This window comes from Lissotriton helveticus, chromosome 12 (genome assembly GCF_964261635.1).
Source record: "Lissotriton helveticus chromosome 12, aLisHel1.1, whole genome shotgun sequence".
Lineage (NCBI taxonomy): Eukaryota > Metazoa > Chordata > Amphibia > Caudata > Salamandridae > Lissotriton > Lissotriton helveticus.
Genome location: NC_136073.1, coordinates 707,942,918 through 707,963,991, shown reverse-complemented (window position 1 = coordinate 707,963,991; position 21,074 = coordinate 707,942,918). Strand labels below are relative to the sequence as shown.

Here is a 21,074-nt window from a genome sequence, read left to right as displayed (position 1 = left end):
AAGCAATGGGATGTTGGTCAGTTTAAGAGTGGTAGGGGGGATGTGAGGGTCAACAAAAGAGGCGGAAGGCGGGGGAATGTTTTGTTTAATTTTGACTACCTTATCAATAAAAAACTCATTGAGCGAGTCACAGAGGGGTTGGGATGGGGGGATAGCAGCAGTGGCTCTAGAAGGATCACTGAAAGAATATCGACGGACAGAATATCGACCATCAAAAATATCGTTGAGAAAATATCGACAGTCAAAATATCGAGTTTCTATCTCCAAACAGGTAAGTACAAAAATATCGAGTTAAAAATATCGTTTACAAAAATATAGTTGTAAAAAATATCGTATTTACTAAAAACAGTGTTAAATTAAATTAATATTAATAATTAATTACTAAAATATACTTAAAATTACTTAAATTAACTCATAATAATTAAATAATTAATGAAAGTTAAATAAATATTTTTTTATTTCATATGTATTAAACATATATATATAGTAATAAAATATAATAAAATAATACCCAAAAACTGAAAACTGACCCTGAACCCTAAAAATACCCCTTTACCCAAAAACTGTAAACTGACCCTGAACCCTAAAAATACCCCTGTACCCAAAAACTGAAAACTGACCCTGAACCCTAAAAATACCCCTTTGCCCAAAAACTGAAAACTGACCCTGAACCCTAAAAATACCCCTTTGCCCAAAAACTGAAAACTGACCCTGAACCCTAAAAATACCCCTTTACCCAAAAACCCAAAACTGACCCTGAACCCTAAAAATACCCCTTTACCCAAAAACCCAAAACTGACCCTGAACCCTAAAAATAAAAACGATATTACTTCACTTACCTTAAAAACGATATTATTTCACTTACCTTAAAAACGATATTTTGGCTGTCGATATTCTGTCCTGTCGATATTTTCTCCAAACGATATTTTGGAGTCGATATTATGTCCAAACGATATTTTGGAGTCGATATTATGTCTGTGTACCGCTCTAGAAGATGAAGCAAGCTCATGAACGGTGGAGAAGATTTCCTTCGACTGTGATTCCGCGACCATTATCCTGTTAGTGTAGTATTCTGTTTTTGCTTCCAGGATGCTTTTTTTATAGGTCTGCAGAATGGCCAAGTAAGTTGTTTTTTTGGCAGGGTCGTAGGTTCTTCTCCAAGCACGTTCGGCCCTTCTGGCAGCTAGTTTTGTTATGCTAATTATGTCTATTTTTTCTTTTCACTTTACTCTTTCAGCCCATTCTCACTCTAGTGAGGTCCATAAATATTTTGAAAGTAGCTTGATGCAGATAGGTGCAGAGTCCCGTGCCACAACATTACAGCTGCTCTGCAAGCCTCTTTCGGAAACTGGTAAGACTGTCAGTGGGTGGGTGGCAGTGTGTAATTTAGGCAGGGAAAATAGTTACAGGGATATAATGCTTGTCATAGAATCCGGAGCCCTAAGTTGTATTCCCAACTTACTCCCTTACTTGTCCAACATGGTGCAGCTATAAGCAAAATACTTCAATTTTATATTCTTCAGCTACATTAACTGCCAACTTTTCCTGGTAGAGCACTGCAATTTATGAATAAAGCCTTGCTTACATCAACTTCAATTATGTGAATCATGGTGAATAAATAAAGGAGTGCCACTGTTTTCTTTTCGGTTAATTGTTCCCATTGTGAGCCATTAATGGGACAGGGACACTGTGAAAACCGATCCTGACATAGACACTGGACAGGAACAAAAAGGGAAATAAAATATGGAGCAGGTCGACACAGACACGCTCAGTGGTACATGATGACACAGACATGCACGGCAAAACAGGAAGGCATTGATAGCCCCATGTGGCTCACAGTAAGAGACTCACAAACCAAAACTGAAAGATAAGACCCTCAGGGTGGTAATCACAGTTGATAGTGGAAACTTTACTACTTATGTATTAATCTTGATCTTACTAGACAAAGTCAATATATATGTGTTATGAACATTTGGTGTATGGCTTTATTTAATAGATTCAGAAGGAGACTTTTATCTGGATGCTGTCCGTCATGTACTTGAGGATGACAATCGCAAGGTACCATCAAGCTATTATATGTGTGTTAAAGCACTTTCATAATTAGCAACTCAATCTAATTAAGTTATGCAGTTTTTGCATAGTGCAGTAGTCCTACTTACATGGACTCAGAGCTGTGGTTTGCACACCACAATCTGTTGACTTTCTCCAAGGCAAGTCTTCAGTGGAGGTGTTGGGTCATGCAACCTCCAGCCATTTCTGTCAGTTCAGTGTGTCTTGTGTTCCATTGTCTCCCTGTCCAAGTGGACATATCCCAGTTTTCCTGCCCTAGTCTGTGTCAATGCATTATTTTCAGACCCAATCCCAGAGGTTGCTGATCCCTAATTGTTTAATAAGTGTGTGTTAAAAGAAAGTTTGTGTATGCTGTTAACATATTTAGTCTGTATTTCACATTGAGTTGATCTGTAATACCCCTCACTGAGGAGGAGAATGTTGATGATCAAATAAGGGGTTTTGAAGTTCAGAATATTAATATCTCCTCAAATCTTTAACAACCGTGGTGTAGGGTATTTGAAATGTCTCTACCAAGAATAATATTTGGGCTATGTCTCAGCGAAATCTCACCAAACGTGGATCGATAATACAGGATAATATTCAATGTGCACGTTTGAAAAGTCTGATTGTGTTATAAAAGATGTATTTTATGTAGAAATTGGAATATATGTGACTTTCTTGATGCCATGTATGTCCACAATGTGCCTGACTTCAGTGCCATGGAGAAAGCAAGTAACTCCGTATCAGAATCACCATGTTAGCAAGCACAGGACATAGGCACAAAGGAAAATCAACAAAGCTGTTTTCTTTTGATAACGAACAAAAGGCTGTATTGCCATAACTTTGTCTCTAATGGATTCTCTTTGAGAGGTGTATTGGGTTTGTCATTTTTAACCTCAGGGCACGATATAAACCAAGTTATCCTTAGATATTTTTCAGATTATACCAGGAACATCAGAGACAGGACTCTGCTAGGAATGTTAGAATCACAGAAATCAAGCATGGATGTATCCTTTGGCAGTTGAAGCCATTGTGGCCAGATTGTGCAAATATACCGCGTGCAGAACCATGTTAGGGATGTGAATTTTAACTACTATAGCTGGATACAGGAGACTGTGACTATTTACGGTCTTGAGCCAAAACGACTTCTTGAAAGTGATATGGATCAACCAAACAACAAGGTGTGGGACAATGAACTCTAAGTACTGCAACCCATATGTTATCTGCTGTCCATGTTGTGATGTCTGCTCAATCTTACAGGTGGAGTTAGACAGCGGCCATCATTCTTCCCACAGATGACTCTAGTTTTTTTTTAATTCCCTCAGCAGTGGGATCCACAGCCTATTGAATTCTCATTTGCATTTGTGTAATCAATATCAGGTCCTGAGAGCTTTTTTTGTTGGATGTAACCTACCTAGGCATATTTTGCAATGTTTTTTTTAATCTTTTATCAGATCTCAGGCACCTATAGAAGGTGTAGCCCACCTGGAATATTTGAATATTCCCTCAATCACACTTCAGTCAGACACTCTGTAAAAACAGTTTAATTAAATTGACTCTAGTTTCATTCTCAGAGTGTCATAATAGCCCTTTTTGCAACATACTTTAAAAGGTTGTATCCAGGTACTGGCTTTCCACACATAACAATGTATATCTGTCTATTCTGTGGACAAAAGGAAGGAGAGAATGCATGTTTTTCTCACACTCCCTTGCTACTTTCTCACTAGAATGTGTGATTTTCTCCTATTCATACACCTAAAGGGTTTCTCACTAACCATGCTTACCTTTTTTCTCAATTACAGGTTATTCTTGCCACTTTAAGTTTAATGTCCAGTTTAACAGCCAAAGGTTTTTATGATGTGAATGGAAGAGCTGTGATGGATTATGTGCTTAAAAAAACCAGCCTCCTTATCAAAGAGCAGGTAAGTGGCAGATGTACATATTTGGGTAGTTGAATGTGTTAGGGAACAGCAACAGTAGTCAGCACACAAGAAATAAGTGGACCTTTTAGCCCCCTTGTGCCCCAATGTAGTTACTTTGCCATATAATATACATCGGCAGTGTCACATATTTGCCCCTGGTGGTGGAATATAGACCTCATGTCCCTCTCATTAGTTCCCATAGTCTCACCTTGACATTCTATGTTCTTCATTTGAGCTTGATGTTCCCTACTTGCACTCCAGTGCGTCTTTCTCCCTCCGTTACTTTTACAGGTGTCCCTTATCCATTTGTCTGCTTACATTTGCACCTGAAATTCAGCAGCTGCCCATCAGTGCCAACACTGTACATGCCTTTTCTTCATGTCTTGTTATTCCAGGGTGCCTATGATGTGAACCAAACCACTCAAGTGAATTTACTTATAGCTTTCACTTCAAGAGTCATTCTTCCAGTACACCCAATCTATGGTTTTTCCATTATTGTGAAAAGTTTAACCTAGTGTACCCTTACTATTGTGGGGTCTGAGTTAGTGATGTCAAATGCAAGTGGAGTCGTTGTCCCGAAGTTTAACTATTGCAGCTGGTTTGATTCAGACTGTGGCACTTCTGGCAATTTTATAACTTTTATCCTGCTCTTATGTTGTGCAAAATCATCCACTGTTGTGAACAACGAGTTTCAGAAAGTGGTCTGATAATATCCTTCAGTTATTCTCTTTCTCCTTCATTGCCCTCCTCTTCCACAGGCCTCATGTATGATTTTGTATTGGGCACTTCTTCTATTTCTTCGCTTTTCTTGGACCATCTCAAGTCCTTTGGGCACTTACAATTTGATCCTATCTCTAGTAGCTGGAGGAAACACCTGTCATCTGACTAGGGGCCAGGAATGGGTGTTGGATAAGTGCTCTTCACTGGTGCTTGTGGGGCTGCAGGTGATATGTGGCAGCATGGGCAATGGCAGGTGGCATGGTGTCTGAAAACTGCAGTATTCTTGGCTTTGTCAGTGTCTCTGGGAGAGTAGGCCACAGTGGTTTATGGTCTCACCAATTCCTCCATAACAGCAGGGGTGCCATGACCTTCTTGATCACTGTGAACCAGGTAGGACTTCCTCATGCTTGGCCAATGCATCCATGTTACAGAGTAGTTGTACCAAGATGCACAACTCAAGTCCATGCTCAGTAATATGTGTGAGGATTTGGCACCACTGATGACGTCTGGTATCCATCTCCTTGGGGCCTGACCATAATCCAGAGTGTCAGCAGTCCATGCTTAGTCTTACTCTTGGGTTCCCATTAAGCTCAACTAATAGATGAGCCAGACACTGTCCATAGTTTTTTTTACCACAGGCCAGAGGCCTGTCCTTATGTTGCATCGCATTGTAACAATGGTGCTTGAATACCTAGATCCCATCTTAGTAACCAGATGCACATGTTGACTGGCATGAGTGCAAAGAAATAAGATGCTCAGACACTGTGAGAATGGGACTCGCTCCATACACGTCTCAACAGCAGTGCTCCCATGCAGTACATAGGCCTACCACACAATCCAGCCTATGTGAGACAACTGGCCTTTAGACATTGCCGGGGCTAACTGGGAAATTTCTTGGGTGATTGGGCAACAAGGCACATGGGCATTCAGCGAATGCACTGATAAGCTGTGTTTTTCACTGATAACACATTATCAAGTGGGCTCCTTTCTGTTACATACCCCGCTTTATCGTTGAAATGCCTAACAGGGCAAACTACCAAATCCTACACAAAGTGGCACAAACATACTTCAAATCAGTATTTCATATCAACACTGCCTCCCAAAAATGCAGTTCCTGGTTTTGTCTTATTGAGTGTAAGAAGTACCATAATGTAGCACATACTTCCCCATCAAGCAGCAAGGGGAGGGCTCATGGGGCATCACAATCTTTGTAGTGAGCAAGAGAGACTACCTTGTGGTGCCAGAGGTGCAATGTATCAGATGTAGTGCCCAGTGCATCAGAACCTTACATATTATAAGTGAGTCCACCGGAATTTTGACTGTATATGAATGCTATACACTTCTCCGCCAAATGACCATATACGTTTATTCTCTGTGGAGCGGAGCATGGGTGCATAACCTCATTTATACATTTTTATTTACATGTTTGTGGCTAGTGGTTTTAATTTCACATTTGAATTTAAGCCAAGAGGTTCTCGCTGTGCCTACAACCTTGATTTGAAAATTGTGATGTTTTCACTCTCAAATCTCTTGAACCTCCATGAGGAGAGAAAACACAGTGAAAATGATGTGAAAATATATGTTACTTTACTTCTCTTGCTTTTCCACATTTTCACAGGGCACTAGTCACATGGATCCTGAATCTGGTGTTGAAGAAGAGACCATCCACATCCAAATCTCTCAGCTCCTCAAGAAAATTGCATTACGCTATAAAAATACTGACGAGGTAAGTGAGAAGGATGTGAAATAAGGTGGGTCAATAAACCAGAAGTGTACAAAATATAAATTGCAGAATGTCCAAAGACTCCTCAATTCCCAGGTTATCTTCATTATCCTCTATCCTCTAACTCACATAATAGCATGTTTTAGTAAAGCTCTCTCTGCTGCATGTTTGTATGTGGGAAATATGCACATAGTAATCTGAACCATTAATTCATGTTTAAAATGCATTCCTTTTCCACCCAAGTCGTTACCATGATTTGCCTTCGGGAAAGCACTGGAATTTGGAATAGTATTTACTATTCCAACTCCAGTCTGAGCAACTGTAGGGAAAGAGTTGGACTTAAAGTACAACATTAGTCCAACAACGCTTTCCTTCTGGGAAGTGGTTGTATTGGCTTGCTTGATAAAGGAATGCATTGAAAAGACACATTAGGGCACGTACAGCAACTACGAGTCTTGCAGGGCAATGTGTTGGGATCTTAAATACCTTAAAAACATCTTGTCTTCCTGCCAGAAGCTGCCAGAAAGACAGTGGTCAAGTCTTTAATCATGTAGAGAACGTATTACTGCATTGTTCTGTATCTCGGAGTGTCACAGACATGATGAAGAAGACGACAGTGGGTGCAGAATATGGCAGCTTGGCTGTTATTTCATCTGCCTAGACACTCACCATCAGCCCCAGCTCTACCAATGGTGCTCTGGCTTCCGTTAAGGCATTGGGTATATTTCAAAGCCATGTGCTATTGTCGCAAGATTCTCAATCATAAAGGCCCGAAATATCTTCACCTCTGATCACACCTTATCTTCTTAAAAGAAATCTGAGATCAGCTGATGCCTCTCTTGCATCTATCCCCAGAATCAAAAGTGCTCACATTGGAGGCCATTTCTTCAACTACTGGCAGGCAAGATGTGGAACTCCCTACCACTTTGGCTTAGGCAAGAAAAATCTGAAATACGATATCGCAAGAATTTAAAAACATGTTTTTTCACGCTAACTTAGATTAGGGGAATTCATATTCTTACTCTGTATAATAGGACTGATACCCCAGTGCTGGGACACGCATCTGACGCAGCTATGTGCTTTATAAATCTCATTATTATTATCATTATTAGTGGTTTGGACCAAGTTGTTAAGGCACAGCGTGATTTGAGACGCGATGTAAAGTCTGTTTCCTCTGCTGCAGGGATAGAGGTCTGCTGTCCCATGCAGTCCTCATTCCCAGCATTTCCAGCATTCATAGAAGATTGTCGAATCCTACCTCATTTTTTTTAATGAGGCAGGAGGTTTTCCGAATTATTCTAAATAGCCACTTTGAAACGAGATTGAATGGCACATCAGTCACATTGCAAAACATAGCTACTCAATCTGCATCTCCTATTTGCTACTTGCCCGATTATAAATCAAGAACCAATATTTCATATCAACAGGGTCGTTCATTCCCAGCCATAGCTTTACACACTCTGACACATTTATAAAGATAGTTCTCTTTTGTGATTGTTATGAGGATAACAGCAGATAATGAGATAATTTACAAAGCAGCTCACTCACAGGGTTTTTGGAGAATAAATGTTGCACTCATTCTCTGCAAATAATTGCTCGGATATAGAATCACGGATTGTAGCATTGAACAGGGTTGGTGCTACATCAGTGTAATACCAGCAATCTGTCTTGGACCCCATCAGCAAGGAATGGTATCAGGAAGGGAATAATTCAAATATAGCCCCATCGCCAGAAGACCCACCAGAAACCCTCCCACCGGCTAGGACTGTTTATCTGTGGGAATGCAGCCTTATTAAATGCTAATGATACTAATAACACATTCGCTGCTCTTTCTTGCAGGGATTTTGGAAAGAGATTTTGAGCTACATGCTGGAAGATGACTATACTTCATCTGTGCCAGCACTGTGCCAGATGCTACTTGTTGTAGATAAGAAAGCAAGCATCAACTTTCATGAATGTGGTGAGTCTTAAGCATCCTACTCATTGACACAGTGGGATCTACCATTGAAGGTGGTTAATGCTTCCTCCTCCACTCCCCAGATCCCCTCTTACTTTGTCATGATCAGGCATGAGTTTAAGAACCAGTCCATTAGCTCAGGATGTGATGGTTGACTTACTATAGAACGTGGGTGTCAATATTTCAAATAACATTTATTGCTCTCCTTTTAGAGATATATGTGTCTGTGCTGATGTTGCTGCTCGCTGTGAGCCTTATTCATAAGGAATTAACTAATTGCTGTGCCTCAAGCCATTTGGCTGTGCCACGCTGCGTTAATTCCGAAGCACTGGGATGCTTCATATCTACAAGGATATAATGGATCCCTTTGCTCTCCCAGTGCTGGTGCCTAATTAGCTGCCATGCACCTATGAAGGTACCCTTGTACCATGGTGCAAGGGTGGCTGCATCACAGGGATGGTTGTTTTTGTGAAGTAAGGCATATCTTTATTTTTATGCAGTTAGGCATACCTTTGTGCACAAAAACAATCACAATAGGTAATTTCCTCTTCCTAAATGTGCTGCAGTATGCAGTATGCGTAGAAAGAGGTAAACAACGAGGCGAAATAAAAATATTTGTTCTTGTTGCACCTCCCTATACCTCCCCCTGGGGAGGTGTAGCATTCTGACACATTTCCAGGTGTACTATTTCTTGTAAATCTGGAAATGCGGCAGAAGCCTTGGGTGTTGCGCAGGAAATCTCACAGCAAAACCCATGGCACAACTGTTCCACACAAAGTGTTGAGTGTAAAGGGGCCATATTTACAAGGGCAATAAAAGCCACGCAGGGTGGCTTTACCTGTCCTTGTAAATATGGAGCAGCAGGTTGCACTGCTGGTGTGTCTCAAAAAGTGATGCACAGGTGGCACAAGGGGCTTGTAAATAGTCCCTATATACTTTTTGTAGTTTGCCAGACATAAAGTGGCTTTCCTGTTTGTTTCAGCTCTTAGTCTGGTTAATGCAATGTACTAACTGTCCCAGGTTTCCACACACCATGAGGCTACTCAGGGCTCTAATGCTCCTCTTTAATCCTTGGAGTATTCTTGCTCTGCATGATGTTACTTCAGTCTAGTATGGTGATCATGCCCTGCTGGGCATGGTACCTATTTATGTGTTGTTACTTTTGCCGACCGCAACAGGGATGTATTTTATTTCTCCATGGAGTTACTTTTAGTTATGATATTTGTCTCTGCAATGTTTCTGGTTCAACATTTTGGACTTCAACTCCATACTAAAATGCTAGTTATTGGCCCTCACTTGTAAGCAGGGATGCATGCTCAATGATGGTAAGTGAAAATAAATATTTTGACTGACTCCAAGGTTACGAAGGAGATTCGCATCTGGTGGTGAATACCTGTAATTGCTGTAATTCCAGGGAACCAATTAGCTCTCCCCACTCAACTTTCCAGTGGATGTGTTGATAAAGTGCAAGTGACCTGGTCAGATGGTATCATAGTCTATTTATTTGTCACTCATGTTAGGAGTCCTGAGCAGAATCGAACAGGCAAAATATGTGCTCGTTCTTGCTTGCCCCAGGTCGTTAACCTTATTAGAAAATAGATATGCAAGAACATGTTCTGGAGTCGTCTTTTCTTCTGGGGTATCCGCTGTCAGAAAATGGCTCCCATTTTTCCATGGTCCTTCAGGATGTAAAGCACGTCCACGGCTCATGACGCATCCTCTCTTATCCCACTGGAGTCTTCTATCCCTCAATGAAAGCTGTAGCAGGAATCTGTGCATGGCAGCTTAGGTAGCTCCTCCTCCAGCTTTCATTCCTTGACAGCAACCACTAAGGGAGGGAGTAGGAGAATTGCAGCATAGGCTGTCAAGGTACTGTACACCCCTGGGCACTCCTTAGTGGTAAGGGTGCCTTTGCCAGTATTTGCAGGAATTTCAAAGAATCCTCATGACCACTAGAGGCTCATTGAAATGCCACCCATCATCTTGTTTACAGGTACTACTGGGTGTCTTAAGTGTGTGTGTCAGCCATATGTCTTCCTTTGGCAAGTATTGCTCAGTAATTTATGGATTGAGTATGACATGTCTTCATTCTTTTGTACCTAAACAGCTAAAGAAATTCCAATACACAGACTCTTCATAAGATTGCTGGTGAGTATCACATTCTACCCCCATCATATTCCACCAGATCCCTCTTCCCAAGTTGTTTGCTGCCATTTCTATGCAACCTACTAATAGAGATCTTAAATTCAACTCAGCTTTTATCCTTTTGAATTTGATGGTTTTATTTCCAGTAAATTGGTTATCAGTACCACATGCTACTAACATTGTACAGAAACAGCCAAAATGTGGTTGGTACTAAGTACTGCATAGAGAACAAGGTAGCATTTCCAGAAGTTTCAAAGGCTAGAGAATAGGAACTCATGAAAGAATCACTTTCTGAATTCTTTGTTGTGGGTTTTCAGGTAATTTCTTCATATCCTCGCTGGGATGTCGAAAGGGGAACTTCAGTCTTGGCTCTTCTCAAGCACCTGATTCCTGCAAATTACCCTTTTTTAGCAAAACTCCTCAGAAGGAAGATCCCCCCGCTGATAACATATTTAGAAGGTGAGACTCCAAAGCATGAACCAGTGAGCACACAATTTAACAAGTATTAATGGCATTTCAAACAACCATTGACCAATGACAAAGCCATTAAGTCTGGTGTTGGCTGCTAGCTTTTAGACCTTGTCCACTCATGTTTTTTTCACGATTTTTATAAACTTGTATTGTGGGAGGTGATGCCAGGTACATACCAAGGTAAAAAATACTGTTTTGGTCTCAAAAGGTCACATTCTTATTGTTGTCCCTGGAACTAAATGAAAATAATTTGTGTGTGGATGTGCTCCTTGTGAAAAAGCAGAACGCCATTGTTCACAGTAAAGTTAGCCAAAGTCAGAATTGGCCCATGATGTATGCTGTGGAGGACAGAAGAGAATGTGAATGATAGGACACGTTAGACCTGCAGATGAGGAGGTCTGGCTGAAGACTTGTATAAGTAAGCAAAAAAAGAAATAGTCACAGTCTTTCTTTGTAGCTGGCCGATGCCGTACTCCAAACCGAATGAGGCAATAACAGAAACGGAGTCAGGTATCTTCTTGCAAGTTCTGGGTTACTTCCGCGTATAACAGAAAGGCAGTTGACACATTGGTTTGCCGAAAAAATCAGTTTAATGCAAAGCTTCTGCCATGAAGCGCTTCATCTGTCAGACTCAGCCTTGATCACATAAGAATGCGGCATCTTGATTCAGTTTTTTAAAGTACATATGTGCCAAAAAATTCCATAAACATAGAAAAAAATATTTCTTCAGTATATCCAAGGTCAACATTATTTTAGAGCACTACCTGTTTTGGCACCTTTTCTTTTATTTCAATTGTGACTTATTGTAACAACTCAGTAGCACCAACTCTTCTAATGACTAAACTTGAAACAAATATCCCTGTTGGCCTCAATATAGAAGAGATTTTGCACACACATTTATAAACACCAAACGCTCTCTCTGCGTTTGTATTAGAAGTAGGTATTAGTCAGGGTATATGGTAGGTTAGATTAGTCTACACGGGCATAACATTGTTTGTGTGATGACTAAGGATGAACAGGGTATTTCACAGCAATTAATATGAAAGAAAATGTTAGAACTCTGGTTCAGCCATATGTTGCAGTTAAAAGTAATGTTTAAAATGTTGCATAATTGAATCCTACTATGTGAGAAGTTCACATGGAGGAACATTTAGAAAAGTTGGTGATATTATGTTGTTAATAAATTGATTGATACATATTTCTGTAAGGTTAGACACCCTTGTTTTCTGAAAAACAAGATTTGTATTTCAGCCTGTGTAGCAGATATCATGCGGAAGTGTTTTATTGTGTTTTTAAGGTAGAATTAATTGCAAATTATAATGTCACTTATGTGAATTAGTCGGGTAGTTCCTACAAATCTATAAAGGATCTCTACGTTTTAGACAACATAAACTAAGGGATTGGTGTCCAGACTGATTCCAGACACCCCCAAAGGATATGTTAGTATGTAGACCAGCTAGCTCACAGTGCCACTAAAAGCCCCACAACCTTACCAAGGAGAGAATAGTTTCTGGCAACTATCGAACATGAGAACCCTGACCCTCAGGGATCATGGAAACAGTACAATACTTTTTTCTTGGTCACTTGTGCTCACTTTATCTCAGAGAGATACACAGACTAAATGGTGGGGGCGTTTTCAATAAGTATTTATTGAACCAGAGTCATTCTATCATAAAATACATGTGCTGCAACAACCACGAGACAGAAACAGATATAGACGATTACAAGCACCAATAGAGTAAATAAAAAGTAGAAATCTACCATGGTGCTAAAATAGTGAATATATGCAGACACATAAATACATGAAGTTAATAGTGCGTACTCCTACGATGCATACCCTAACTAGATGTACCTAAGTGTACCTAGCATGTATGTTGGTGTATAGCCAAGAACCTCCTAGGAAAGAGCAAACCCCAATACCTGATGTGAGAAAGCAAAGAACCCCATCTTGGTCTTGAGTGGACAACCCACAAGTAATGTCAGACGACTGCTAACTGGAGTGTCTGCATGCAGGGACTTCAGCGTCTCGTGTCAGCATGTCAGCATAGAATCTTTTTCTCCTCCGGCTTGCCCAGCAAAGATGTTCTACTTATATACCTGAAAGGTACCATCAGGCGTTCTACCTAGATGTGCCATGGTACTGTGGGCATGTCAGCCAAGGATGACGATAGTGGTGACCCTTATACAGAGTTATTATGCACAAGATTGTAATCCTGCTGTGATACTAAGAATCCTCATGCATAATAAATTAGGCCAGTTTTTTTAAAAAACTACACAACATTTATGCAGCACCTAACTAGGTAAATGGTCAGGGCCAGAACTGTTATGTAGAGCAAGGTAGGACAAATGTCGGTAAAAGCTTGTGCGACTACCTAGGACTATATTGGGGTACATTTGGGTATTATAGCAAATTAAGAAGTGTTGTAAAATATTTTGGTCTTTGATATAATAAAGGAATATTTTTCTATGTGTATGTAATTTTAGAGCGCATGTGCTCTTTTTTACTCTGAACCACAACGGCGATCCCCTATGTGATCAAGGCTTCATCTGACGGCTGAAATGCTTATTGGCAGTAGCTCTGTAATGAACTGTTTTTCTGCAAACAAGTGGTGTGGTGACCTTTCTGTTATATAAGAAAGGAAACCAGAATATATAAACCTAAAATTACAACCAGATATAAGGAGCTAAGAGTGACATCAAGGGTACATGAACAACTAATGACCTTGAACTCAATTCCCAGGACAGGCTGAGCCAGCAAACACATTTTGCACACTTTGAATTGTGTGAATCTACTTCTGCTAGTGCTTGGTATGTAAGCACATTGCCTTTGAAATGTTGCTTGCTATTCACTTTTACTTACATATATTTCTTTTTTACCAACTACTATTTCAGCTTCCACGGAAAGAAACTTTGACTTGGCAAAGTGGAAATGCACGCTTGTTTCAGTAAGGATGAATTGCTAATGAATGTCACACATGACGCTTGTCTCTTTGTTTTCCAAAGCCACTCATTCAGCGTGAATATATACAGATATTAAATTCACCCCATCATAGTGCTGTTCTGCTATGAGGTTGCAATATTCTCACCATATCCCTATTATTTCTATGGATTATGATCGTTACTATGATGTTGATTATGATTGGGCACAGAGGGGGAGCAGCTGTACTCGGTACATAACATTTCCCTAATATGCAATATTTACCAGAAGCATTAAAAACCTTATGGGCCCAAGTTGACATTCATAAAACTGGAAATTGCATGCTTACGACACCTAGTCCTACATGTATCAGAGTTTATCTGCATGTTTTACCCAGGTAAATTACAGGCTCTACAGTGATCATTGCATTACTCATAAATCTGACTGTTGTTGCACAGGGCTACAAACGTAGCCCCTTACTGGTAATTGTTTCCTCGGACTCTTTTTTATCCCCCAGGATAGTCCCAATAGCACAACGTTCTTCTTTCCCTGGACTGTCACACTATCACTCTTCCCACTGCATTCCACATTATCAGTAAATTCATATTCTGCAATCGGACTGGCACATGATCCATGCTCCCTATCTTCATTTGAATTGTCACTCTGTCACTGTATGTTTTGCCAGGCCATCACACTCCACTGAGCTTCTATTGTGCTCCTGAGATGCAATTGTATGTTCCTTGTGTTCAGTCTTCACCCTTGTTAACACGAAATTTACAGTCTGCCCCCTTGCTGGATACCCAAAATGTTTTTGCATTCTGCTTCTAAGTATGTGATATTGTTGCATAGTCCCAATGTGTTTTCTGTCTGGATGGCTGCACTGTTGCTCTTTTCACAATAATTTGTGGGCAGCATGGTTTTGTTGCATGTGTTTCTGTGTAAATCACGGCCACTGTCAAGGCCTCCTGTTTCTTCTGAGCACTGATATCACACCACACTATTTAAGCATTGCTATATGTGTTCTCTGGTTCTCTGTCCAAATATAATTTTGTCATTACAGAGGTTGTTAGCTGAAGTTTGTATACCCTTATCTTCTCAAAATCACTGCAGACGTCACCCGTGGATACTGCATTTACGTTTCTATTACTGCATTAAAGTCTCTCACTGTTTTCCTTGCAGTTCCTGGGGACTATCCTAAAACAAGCCCCATACAGAGAATGGCATGTCTCTTTCATGGAAGAACTCACCGAACAGATTGACAGTTTTGCCCATCATGTGAATGAGGAGGTTAGTGCTCTCAAGGGTCAGTGTTGAACCATTGGGGAAGTCAATTTAACACAAAGTCGGAGAAGGGTAGAACTGTGTATCCTATTAGTAAAGGTAATTTTTATAATATGGGTACACAGCATTGGGCTTAGCCTGTTGGGAAAATCAGGTGTGGTTCTCCCACTCCCTGGAAGGACTGACCTACTAAGAAGCAGATGGAGATGAACTCCCTGAGGTAATCCTCTCCACTTGAATCAATAAAAGCCACAACATTTCAGGGCTATACTCATTTCCCTAATGGATCTCCTTTAGCCAATAGGTAGTCTTCATGTTAGAGCCAATCCCCATTCAGGGGATGTGAGGCCATATTCATGCAAAAAGCAGTGGAGATATTGTTCCCATCAAAAAAGCAAAGAAGAAAGGAAGGCGGGCAAAGAAGGGGGAGTCTTAAGGATTATTTCTTGGTGCCCTCACACAACACTGAGGATGTAATGCTTCATAGTGGGCTTGCTTCTCATAGGTCCAGCGCTATAATGCCCTACGGGCCCCACGAAGGGTCACTTTAGGGGAAATCTTTTTATTTTTGCTGTCTGATGAGAAGTGCTTCTGTAAGGGCATTTTGAATGTGAGGGGTGGAGTAAATGTGTACAGTGAAGTAAAGGGATACTAAAACTATCTAAGAGATACCGAACTGAACTGTAATGTGATGGTTCCCTTGGTAGGATTGAAAAATATAATTTGGTGAGGCTAAAACAGGGGCGTGATGTACCCAAGTAGACTAAATCTGTGAGTGTGGTCAGGTTTCGATGGCCTAAAAAGGTTCCAAAATGATTCGTCAGGACCAAAAATATGGGCGATAGTCCAACCCCACACCTAAGACATGATATGCTGCTAAGGTATTCCTGTAGAAGAAAATACATGGTTCAAAATGTTTAGAATTGATCATCTAACCTAGAAAATAAATGAAAAAATAAAGAATACACTCAGTAAACAAATGTTTTGTATGTTTGGTTCAATGTGTCACCAGAATCGATTTTCTAACTCACTGTATCATAGTGTCTCTAAAGGTAGACATGCACATGCTATTTTTGGCGCTGACCAGTCACCACAAGTGGAAGAAGTGAAAAACACACAATTACATATAATATAACAGAATAAGCAAGTGAACATACATGGAACAGACAAAATAAACCAATCTGTGTTTGTGTTACTCAGCGTATCATAACTGATTGGTTGTCCTCCATTGTGAGTGACGGGTCTTACCCTTTGGATCAATTAATTATGCCCTATAGGTCAAAAGCAGAGGGTAGTGCTCAGCTGCTGACAGTGGAAAGAGCTATGATGGTCAGTAAAAAGAAACAGTAAATCAAGGGGACCCAAATGACTTAGTGTTAAAAGAAAAAGAAAAAGTTTTCAAGAGAAGCAACCATACTCACATGGTTTCTGCACGGAGAGCACAAGAGACCTACCCTCCTTTGCTCGCCTGGCTCGAGACTGAGCAGAGGAGAAGACCTGTCATTGAAGGTACGGGCAATTGGTGCGATTGTCCTCAGGTGTGGTGTGGGCAGAAGCTGGAAGGAGTGATGACCTAGTGGACAATGAGGAGAGGAGAGGAGGGGAGGGGCGAGCTTGAGCCAAAAGGAGTGAGCTTCTCACGTGCTGATGTAACAGAGGTATCATGCCTCAGTGGCGCCTACCTCAGAGTGTGCAGTGGTTAAAAGCTGGGCATCCCGAAGTCATCCATGGTTTTTTTAAGGTGGCCTCTAAGTAGTAAACTAAGACAGTTGAATGTTTTGTTAATCAAGGGTAATGGTAAGAGAAAAGTATAGTAAACCTAAGTACTCTTGCATTGAGTGATGTGCCTCACCAGATTCTGCCACACAGTCGAGGGGATGCCTCGATCTCACCAAACTGATGTGGCGGAGATGCACTGTCCGATGCATTAATCTCTAGAGGCAAAGTGCTGGTTCAAATGTGATGTGGCAATTAAACTCCAGCAACAGTGTTGATCGCCGGTTCTATTACACACAGACAGGAGATGAGCCAAATTCCATGTTGCAAGTATCTGGGCCACTTCCAGTAAGCTTCAAACAACAAAAGAGTGTAAATCAACAAATGTATAGAAGCACAAAAGGAGAGAAGATGAGTATGCAAGTCTTATTAGATTTGTATAGGAAGCCCTCACTCACCACCCTGGTTGGTGACATGCTTCATCATCGGGCCCACCGGGAGAAGCCGAATGCCTCCCCGGTGTGTTACAACGCCAGGATTACTGTGGAGCTTGTTAGTTGTGAAGATTATGTAAATGTGAAAAGGGTTTAAAAATGTCCAGATTGTGTCTCACATAAAAACTTTATTCTGTGGCCAATCTGACATATTAAAAGCAATGGGTTTAGGAAACTACCAAGTTAATTGTTTGGCTATTTCCACTTAAAGTGGGGTCAACATGTTTCTGCCCTTGATGTGTGATTTACTGGGCATTCGTCAGGACCATGGGGAGTATGGGCACGCTAAGGCCCACCCTGACCAGAGGACGTGAAAGTTAAAAATCAGTGCAAAATGAACAAACCAACAAGTTGTGGGAAAATTACCTCATAATCAGAGGAACCTGTATAGTTTGAAAAATAAAAGATCCACTCCCCATAGGTCTCGGGAGGGTGGTGGAGGCGAAAATGGCACACTGCCCGCAACGCTTGGCACCCGTTCGATACCTGCGTGTAGCCTCTAACCGGACCACTTCCAGTAAGTTCAGGCACAGGAGCAGGGGTAAGGACTTTGATATCCCTGAGTCTCAAGCAACAGGAGGCAAGCCACAAGCACCTGGAGATCACTTGGCGGTAAGGCAGAGTCAAGCTCTCCTTCAGCAGAGTCCGAGAGCAGCAGACAGCAGGGCAACGCTAGATAGAAGCAGGCCTTTCAAGCTTGTAGTCTAAAAATGAGTCATTTGAGCACCACAACATTCCTCCTGATAGATTCAGATCAAGATCTATAAGTGCCTGATTTTCGGGGTGGGGGTTAAAGACCCAGTACTTATACCCAAAAGTGCCTTTGATGTGAGGGTGTGACTTCAAATCAGCCCTCTGAAGTGCATAGGTTCTCCTTTCAACTCAGTCCTGTCCATCAGGGATAATCTGTCCTTTTTGTGAGGACAGGACACTGCCTATTCAAGTGGCGTGTTAGACCCTCCCTTCCACCCCGCCCAAGCAAGGCCATCAGAATGCAGATATATTTAGATGGGTACACAGATCCATCTATACTTTATGTGTTGTGGTGGTCTTGCTTGAATGCACAAAGTGTAGCTATCACCCACCCCAGACGTATATTAGAGACGGGCTGTCACGCACAAAAAGCAGTAAGTGCAATGTCTACTTTCTAATAGTGCTGTAAATAAATAGAGCCTAAAAAGGGCCTGTTTGACTAGGGCCTGTGCAATGGGTCTTGCATGAGACGTTGTTTGTGATCTAACTCAACCCTAAAGTACCCAACTTTTCCCCCAACAACCCTCTAATCAACACTTCTAAAGAGGAAGCATCTGCCGCCCCAAAAACAAGAATAGGAACAACATACAATACAACATAGTATAGTAAAATAAAGTAATCACCATGGTCTTGTGTAGCAGGGAGTGATTTGCCCCAAGACAGACCCTCTTTACAGATGCAATGTGTCTCTTCTTTGTCTGTGAATGAAGAAGAAAGGAAGGAAAGGGGCCAAACTCTATACCACTGAATAACATCTCATCATCCACTGGTAGCGTCCCCTCCCCCATGATCACCAGAGCTCTCTGAGGAGGATGCCCTATGTCTGTCCTCCAGTTGTGACCACAGTTGGCCTCCTATCAGTCTGCTGAGTTTCCTCCTAGAGTGGGATGGTTGACCCCCTTCGGCCTCCCAAATTGTCATTGGTTCCTTAGTTGATATGGGCAGTTATTTCCTCTCTGCCGCTCAGTCCCAGAGCTCTTCCGGACTCTTAAACAAAATGGTTCTCCACTGATACATTACTTTCAGTTTGGCAGGGTACATCAGCATGTATTGAATGTCCTTAGCCCTAACTTTTCACTTAACCTCTAAGAAAGATGTAAGAAGGGGCTGCACTTTACCTGCATAATCGGGGGAGAGCATAACCATAGAGTTGGTGCAATGGACGTTGTTGTGCCTGCCGCAGGATATAGTCTGTCCATAAGGTACAGTATACTGATGGTAATGCCTCTAGGCGGTCTCCCTGGCTGTGGCCTTAGGGCCAATGCCCTGTGCACCCTTTCCAGAATGAAGTAGGAGGATAGCTCACAATCCATGATGCTGGTTCTGAAGTATTCTGTGGGGAATTTCTCTCATGTTGCCCACCCCCTCTTTTCTACTCTGGGCCACCAAATCAGCTCGGCAGTCACAAGCCCATGAGCGGGCTTAAAATGAAAGGTGGTCCCTACCACTCCCCTCCCATGTGGCTGTATCCTCTCCCTAGCGAGTCAAGAGTCAATGCAGAGGTAGAGGTAAGTCGCTGCAGTGAGATTGCAGCTCCAGGTGGTGTCTGTTGGCGCTATGTCCATCTCCCGGCAGGTCGTTGTTTGCCTAATAAGTTTCTCTCATCCCCGACTCCCTACATGGGCTTAGGTTGGCCAAAGGGGACAAGTGTAGTGGGCACTACATGGATGTATGCATCCAAGAAAAGGTGGCCCTATAGTTGGCTCAACCAGGCTGCAGTTTCAGTTCTAGCCACGTGTGGTGACCAGTCCATCTCCTCCACTCTAAGGTGCCCGTTACATTGTTACAGGCCACCACCTGGAAGTGAAAGCAGCAATGTGCCACACCTCAGCCACGCGCCTGTCTTCTCTCCCTCTCACGCTCCTGGAGTCGATGCAGAGAGGGTTTGCCACTGTGGGTTCACAGCTCCAGGTGGTGTTTGCCTCTGGCAGGCCCATCTACAGGTAGGCCGTATGCACACCCAGGCCGTCGATTGCAGAAATTGGCTCTCTCATCCAGGGCTCCCTGGATAGGTTCGGGTGGGCCAAAGGGGGTGATTATAGGGCCACTGCACTGGTGCCTGCAACTGAAAATAGGTCACCTGAAGTTCGGATTCAGCAAGGTTCTAGGAGCTGGCATGTAGCTCGCTCAAAATGCGGCTACCATCTTAGGCTGCTTGGCCGCGTCCCCCAGTAATTTCTTTCTTGATTTCTTTACAATGTAGTGGAGGTGAGTGATCTGTCAATGGTAGGTGAGCCCTTTGGGAGCCAGGATGGTATTTATCAGATAAGGTAGAAACTGTATTGTTTAGAAAGAGCCATACAAGATTTCATAGGTAAAGAGCAGAGTGAGCACTTATGGTAGCAGCACACGTATACACTGCTAAATCACTATTATTCACTGTTACTGCATCTTTGATCCATTACTCACAAAAGCAATATTTCACTCACACATTTGTTCTGCTTTTAGGTGATGAGTACAAGGTGCTAAGCATGTGAAATGCCAAAATAGGAGTGAACATAGTATGCTGTTTCTTGTACATATGTTTTTTATTTGCTTGAGGTGTGCAGCCTTTCATGACTTTCATCTTCAAGACTCATGACAGTCTACATTTGTTTACAACGGTCTTGGTAATGCTGATCTTTTTTTATTATATTTTCAGGATCCAGACAATCTGCTTGAAGAAGTACCACCACCAGAATACAGGGATGACTTCCACATCCCCAACTTTTCACCTGAGAAACATGTGAGTTTTCTTTAAAATACAATACCATCATGTTCATGTGCCTTCTCTCTCAAATTCTGTTTCTTCCATACCATCTTCACAAACAAAGTACATCCACATGATATCACACAAATAACTTCCCATGGAAACTATACTCCATTTTCAGAAACACAAGGAATTCTTTACGTTATTAACAAGGAGTGAATGGTGTAGCAACTC

General features: G+C 41.7%; 1 protein-coding gene across 1 annotated transcript; it reads left to right on the top strand.

Annotated features, from left to right (window-relative positions):
* Nucleotides 1-3,464: 3,464 nt before the first annotated feature.
* LOC144798104 (maestro heat-like repeat-containing protein family member 2A) lies at nucleotides 3,465-20,891 on the top strand. Its single transcript, XM_078668866.1, has 7 exons — nucleotides 3,465-3,974; nucleotides 6,313-6,420; nucleotides 8,257-8,377; nucleotides 10,482-10,522; nucleotides 10,837-11,001; nucleotides 15,087-15,194; nucleotides 20,793-20,891. Exons 1-7 carry the CDS (start codon nucleotides 3,879-3,881, stop codon nucleotides 20,889-20,891), a joined length of 738 nt encoding a protein of 245 aa, XP_078524992.1. The 5' UTR covers nucleotides 3,465-3,878.
* Nucleotides 20,892-21,074: the final 183 nt, after the last annotated feature.

Excerpts from the sequence above, each read along its gene's own strand:
- LOC144798104 (XM_078668866.1), top strand. The coding sequence starts at position 3,879 with ATGTCCAGTTTAACAGCCAAAGGTTTTTATGATGTGAATGGAAGAGCT. Across the intron at positions 10,523-10,836 it reads GACTCTTCATAAGATTGCTG|GTAATTTCTTCATATCCTCG; the intron begins GTGAGTATCACA and ends GTGGGTTTTCAG. Across the intron at positions 15,195-20,792 it reads CCCATCATGTGAATGAGGAG|GATCCAGACAATCTGCTTGA; the intron begins GTTAGTGCTCTC and ends TTATATTTTCAG.